General features: G+C 36.2%; 1 protein-coding gene across 1 annotated transcript in view; it reads right to left on the reverse strand.

Annotated features, from left to right (window-relative positions):
- The window catches only part of LOC107015443 (SWI/SNF complex subunit SWI3A), an 11,513-nt gene extending 5,637 nt beyond the window's left edge, over positions 1-5,876 (reverse strand). Inside the window, exons 1-5 of the mRNA XM_015215709.2 lie at positions 5,736-5,876; positions 5,042-5,637; positions 2,306-2,785; positions 1,922-2,079; positions 1,448-1,497 (exon numbers count right to left, since the gene is read on the reverse strand). Of these exons, the coding sequence (XP_015071195.1) occupies positions 1,448-1,497; positions 1,922-2,079; positions 2,306-2,785; positions 5,042-5,637; positions 5,736-5,808 (1,357 nt within the window). The 5' untranslated portion in view covers positions 5,809-5,876. The remainder of the gene's footprint in view (positions 1-1,447; positions 1,498-1,921; positions 2,080-2,305; positions 2,786-5,041; positions 5,638-5,735) is intronic.
- Between the last annotated feature and the right edge of the window lie 837 nt (positions 5,877-6,713).

Here is a 6,713-nt window from a genome sequence, read left to right on the forward strand (position 1 = left end):
GGGGGGGAGCAGACTTACTTTGAATCTTAGATCAATCTTGTCCTAGTCTACTACACTCACTACCAACTTATGTAATGTTTTTTTTTCCTTTACCAACCAAGGGGATGAAGAAACTAGACAAAATTGAGGAGGGACTTCGTATGGCACGGCAAGGTGGGGGGTATAACCTAGTGAACTGGCAACAACTCAACTGACCGAAGAGCAGGGTGGGCTGGCAATTAGAAATTTGAGGCTACAAAATACTAGTCTCCTAATGATGAATTGCGAAGATCAAGCCTTATGGAAAGAAGTCTTCCAGTGCAAGTATGGGCAGACAAGCACTTGCTACAAAAACATGGTAACCAACACCTATGGAATAGGGATATGGAAACCAGTCAGAGCCCTGTGGACAAATTTGGAAGTAAACACTTGCATTAAAGAGGGCAATGGTACAAGACTATTTTTTTGGACAGAGGCCTGGAATGGTCAGTCTGCTATAAAGGATTGATATCCTGATTTATTCTTACTGTGCAACAACCCAGGTGCTACTGTATATGGATGCTGAGGCCCTCAAGTAAAGAATTTAAAATTCAGAAGGTATTTGAACGAGTGGGAGATAGAAAAAGTGGGAGATTAATTGAAGGGCATTGAAGGTTTCATAGCCACCCCTACTGAGCATTAGAAGTTGAAATGGAAACATAGCAGTGATGGAGCTTTTTCTGTCAATAGAGTGTATTAGAAGGGCACCAATGGACAGAAAATGGGCAACCCAGAAGTTTGGAGAAAATCTGGAAAATCATAGCACCAACTCAAGTAAAATGTTTCACTTGGTTGAAGGCAAAGAGGGCTTGCCAACTCATGAAGTGCTCCAGAAAAGGGAGTTCCGTGTAGTCTCTCCTTTTCTGCGCAATGAAACAGGGGAAACAAACAACCACTTGTTTCTCCGTTATAGATTCACAGCTCAGATATGGGCAATTTTCTATAGCCAAACAAAGGTTAAATGGACCATGTCAGAGCACATCTACTAAATTGTCGGTGAGGAGGAGGGGGTGCAAAAGTCGGAAGAAATGGTGGACAATTATTCCTTCATTTATTTGGTGGTCAATGTGGAAAGAAAGGAATGGGAGGTGTTTTGAAGATAGGTCCAATTCTGTTCAGAAAGTGAAATGGAATGTATTATAGTTTTTTTTATTTTTGGTTAGAAGAAGTAGATCTACTTATAGAATTTCCAGGAGAACTGTAACTAGTCTTTCTTTTGTTTCTCTTTATCTTTCTTTTGGAGGTCTCCAGCATTAAGGATATGCTGAGAAATACAATAGTATCAGTTTCCTAAAAAAAAAGATCATAACCACATTTACATGTTGATACATGACAGGTGATCACCATGAACAAACTTTTAGCAGTTGCTGCAGTCTGATATTTGGATTGGAAGTTGAAGACACAAAATGATGCCTATCATGGAAAATACCTGATCTGACATGCTTTTCTTCCCCTTCAGCACCTACAACTTGACTTGTCCTGAAAATAAGTCAATTCAATTTCATGCTAAAATAGAAACTAAATGTATAACTGTGTAATGATAATTAAGCCAAGACAGCTATAGCAAGATACAAACATAAGAATGGCGAACATACATAACAGAGGATTATACAGGATGAACTGCACAAAGACTGAACAAATTTGCACAAGAAGTCGATAGTTACATACTCTCTTTGTCCCATATTATTTATCACCTTAACACTTTTTTAAGCAATTGAAGAAAAGAGATCTTGACGTACAGTCCAAAATTACCCTCTGTAAATTATTATTAAGAAAGCCCAATATATTCACATGTTCTAAATAGCTTATAAAGGGAATGGTACTTCTGGAATAGATCTAACCATTTCTGGAAAGGATTCTATATTTATCCCGACAAAAAAAAGACAAAGGGAGTACTAGTTACCTCTCTGTCTCGCTGATATCAGCAATTGATCCCAATCCATTATCATCTCCATCAAAAATGTCTGTTGAACACTGATTCTCATAGCAAAGGGCTGTAACAGCAGCCTCAGCTGCAGATGCTGCGATATGTGGACCAACAGCACCAGAAATGTGAGCTACCTGAAGATTACAGACCACGTATCGTTTATAAGACCAACAAATGGTGGAAGTGGGATTAAGCAAGATGACCTCAAGACCAAATTCCCATCATATTTCAGTAATTTACTTACCAAACCGCAAATCTAACTCTTTTTTCCACATCTTATAATATTTAAACAGTCACACAAAAATCCACATATAGCTAAGTCATAAAAGAAATAGTCCAACGTAACAGAAGCATGTGAACCTGTTTCATCAGGAAACTACTGTCTTCTGAAACTGGAGCCCTGCGTATTTTCTTGAGGGGAGGGGTTCCGCATTCAGCATTTCCATTCTGTTGACGCTCCTGGTTCTGCTCATGAGATTGATTTCCAGGAGTTTCTCGAGACTCACTTATTGCAGGTTGAGCTTGATTCACGCCCCTTACCTCACAATTCTTGTCCAAAAGATTAAACTTTTTATGAATAGAGCCAAGCATAAGATCCCCAAATGGCAACTGTATAAGCTTGGAGATACAATCCAGCTTACTCTTCGTTTTGACATTTTGAGTGACAAGATCCCAGTCATCACCATGCTTCAGTACAGATTCTAATAGGAGTAAAGTTTCGGCTTCGGTCCAGTTGGCTTTAGGGTTCGCACCATCTATGGGCTTGAATTCATCTGCAAATTTGTTTTTGTCATAATTACCACTTTTAAAACACTTCTCGCATAAATTCGAGCTCGCATCCTGACAAAAACAAGAAAGAAGAAATCTCAGCTGCTATTCTGAATATCTCGATTTTCAAATCTTGTAGATTTCAAGTTATTTTCAATTTTTTAAAATTTTAGGCATCATTAATAACTTAATTTTAGGAAAAAGGCATAAGTATGCCCCTGAACTATGACCGAAGTTCTAGGACACACCTTTCATTTTAGCCCCCCACCCCCAAAACTATTTTAAAGCGTAACAAAATATATCCTATGGTGCTATGTGCTAAGGTGGTACAGAGAGTGTTCTCACTCTCTTGGAGGCATGTGAAAGGAGAAAAATAAGGTAAAATCTGATAAATATGGGGGCACATATCCATTTTAATTGGACAGCCTTTACAACTATTTTAGTACTCAAAATTAATTAACATTCAACTTAAGTTGATATCTTTTTAATTATTTTCCTTTCTTTCTTTGTGAATAAGTCAAATTTTATCATGTTCACATTCTTTAGAAATACAATTAAGTTTCTCACAAGTTCACCGCGTACAGTAGTTGTCATCAAATTTTTTCCGGCATTTTTCCATCCATTGGTTCTACTAATCATCTTCCTCTTGCTCACACACATACAAATCACACTTTTAATAAAATGTTATACATGTAAAGTAAAAGAAACACAGATCTATAGAGAAATCATAGAACTCCGTTAACAAAAAACCTTCTCTCCACTGGGAAAAATGGAATCCTTGTCGATCACATTTGAAATAGTAAACTAAAACCTTTCTGACTACTTTGATAAGTTTGAGATTTTTCTTTCTCTAGACAATGGCTTATGCGAGAGAAATTTTGATATTCATTTCACTTGGGTTGTTGAGGACTGATCTTTGAAATGAATTTGGGTGAGGATTTAGTTAATTTGGAAGTGAAAATGGAGATAGAAATGATAATAAAAAGTAAATAACTGATTTTGGTGATGTTTTAACTGCCTGAGAAAGCTTGAGGGCCTTCCATGGAGATTTTGTTGCCAACAATCAAAGGAAAGCAACAAAGAACTAAAAAATGAGAAAAAAAATGAAAAATAAAAGGGATATGATGTGACAAGTGCATGTAATCCACAGCTTATACATATATGACTACAGTATTATCAAAGGGAAAAGCGCAAAAAAACTCTAAGGTCCGTGGGGGCTTAAAGCGCAAAGCGCAAATAGAACGTGGGCTTTCATGAAAAAAGGCGCAAAGGGAGAAAACAATACAAATATATATGTTTAGTCCAAGGCTAATAATAATAAACATGAATGACACATTAATGACCAAATAAATTGAAAAAAATTTATGATAAAGTGAAATATAATTGTGTAGTGTCACTTCTTCAAAAGGGGCTCATAGGCAAGGAAAGTTTGCCTTAGAACCTTGATGATGACACCGAAGTGCACATAAAGCGAGGCGAAGCGCTCAACATGTTTTGAGCGTCGCTTCAGGGCTTAAGCGCGCTTAAAGCGCGCCTTTGATAACATTGTGTGACTATACGTTACAAAGGTGTGTATATTACATTTTAAAATAGTTCTGGGGTAATAGGACCACTATAAAAATAAAGTGTCCCTGGAACTTTGGTCATAGTTCAAGAGGTACTTACGCCTTTTTCCTTAATTCTATACAAAACATATACTTATATATTAAACGATCTAAGGTGGAAAATACGGTAAGAAATTGACAAGCAAGTGCAAAACAAAGAAACGTGGTCTATGATTTGAAGAGGCAGCACCTTGTAAGGTTTTCTAAAACTAAAGGAACATTGATAAAGATAGCTTTATCAGAGAGTGTTTTGTGCCTAGATGTTAAATCTTAATAGATCTCCCAACAACTTTTTGTCTTTTGTTATATATACAATAGCGCCAACAGTGACCTACAGAAAAAAGAAAACACAAAATCAAACTATACATTGCATCTGATAGTAAGATACGGAATTTGGGTACTTATCCATACATTTTCATAAACTTTGTTGCTGGCCTCTCAACAAAGATTTTCTGCGATGGCTCACTTACTAAAAGCAAACAGAAATAAAATACACAACCATCTACAAAATACACAATGTTTACAAAATCAAATGGATCCACCATATCATGCTCTAATTCCTAATCATTATAATTCGTGTGTCAATTTTGAGCTAAAAAGGCTATTTCTTGAACACTAAACTGTTCTTCCATCACTCTATAGCAATTAAAACATAGTATTAACTAGTAATCAAGTAAAAGAGCAAAGAATGGAGAGAAATTGCACAAGCTAACTCACAAAATACCTTGCTGTACTCATAATGACCCGAAGCACACAGTTCTTTACAACTCAGACAGACTACACTTTCCTCCTTCTGCTGCCCCACCAACTCCCCATAAACATCTAAATACGATGCCATAGGCGAAAACTTTGGTATATTATCCACCGTAACACCACCCCTCCCCTTTCCAGCACCTCTGTGCCCTGTGATAACCGGTGACGGAACCGGTGCAAGGGGTTTCAAAGAATGAGGAGCTGCCACAACCCTAACCCCATGTGGGGTCCCTTCTTCAACCCTAATCCTCCACTTCTCATCCTCCTTATCCTCTTCCGCTGGAGCATGAATAGCAGCCGGCGTTTCAGCATTACTAGGGTCAAAATTAATCAAACCCCACTTCTCCAAAAAGGTAAAAACCTTGTGTAGCACACTTATATCACCCACCAACGACTTCCGGATATCGGAAAACGAAAGCCTTCGAGTCGGATCCTCACGGTATGAGGTAATCATGTAGTCCCTGTACTCTTTGTAGATTCTGGGTGTCCTTGTAACCGAACTGCCATCGAAGAATTCTCGCAATGACAACCTTTCCACCTCATGTATGCTTTGCCAAGAAAACCAACCTTTTTTTAATTTACACAGAGAAAAGTGTAGAAATTAGAGCTATATTCAGACAAATAGAGAGAGAAGAGAAAGAGAATTGTGGGTTTAGCCAACTTACTGGTGTAACTAGGGATTGTATAAAGGTCGTGAGCGAGTTCGTTGGAGGATTTATACAAGCGAGATGCGTCCATTGTTAAAACTTCTGCATTTGTTGAGTGGCGATGGAGAAGAAGTGCAGCAATTTTACCATGTAAAATGAGAAAATTAAGGGAAAGGTCAAATAATTTATTTTTATTTTTTTTGTGACAGATTGACTATGAGCTGGTCAAATCTCTTTAAAATGTAATTAAGTAAATATGAGGTCAAATTAATATTTTTAAAATTTTCTAATTTTTTATAAAATATAAAAAAGCATACTTTTATAATTCAAATTAAATCATTTGAAAAGAAAAATCTTTTCATCTTCCCTCCTCTCTTGTCTCTCTTCTTTTCTTCCTCCCTTGAGGGATTGTTCTTCTTCTTCCTTAGAAATTCAAAAATTCGTCGTTACTCTTTCTCTTCATTCGTTACTCTTCCTCTCCAGTCTTCTATTACTCTCTCATCTTTCTGAACTATAATCGTGTTCGACTATAAATGGGTAAGTTAATTTTTTAAAATATTTTACAATTTTTGAAGTTTTTTTTTTGGATTAATGAACAATAAAACGTTCTGTAGATGTAAAAATCAAATAATCGACTTAATGCTATGTATTATTTATTATTTTTGAAAGAAAATCAGTCAACTCAAAAAATCCTTATTTTGAGGAAATGTATATATATTGTTATCATTTAGTGAAAAGTCGTTTTTTGTTGTTGTTGTTATTTTTGTGGTCATTTTGTTGATATAATTTTAGAAATATAGTGTTGTTTAGGCGTCCAAAATATATTTCATTTGTTGAAATATTTAGCGTATGTTGTAACATTTTAATGATATGATGGTGCATATTCAAACAGTTATCATATATTGTAACATCTCACTTTATGTCAACAAAATGGTCATCTGTTGCAACATAAGATTCAAATGTTGCAATAATCTGTACATTTGTGTCAACATATGA

Source organism: Solanum pennellii, chromosome 3, assembly GCF_001406875.1.
Source record: "Solanum pennellii chromosome 3, SPENNV200".
Lineage (NCBI taxonomy): Eukaryota > Viridiplantae > Streptophyta > Magnoliopsida > Solanales > Solanaceae > Solanum > Solanum pennellii.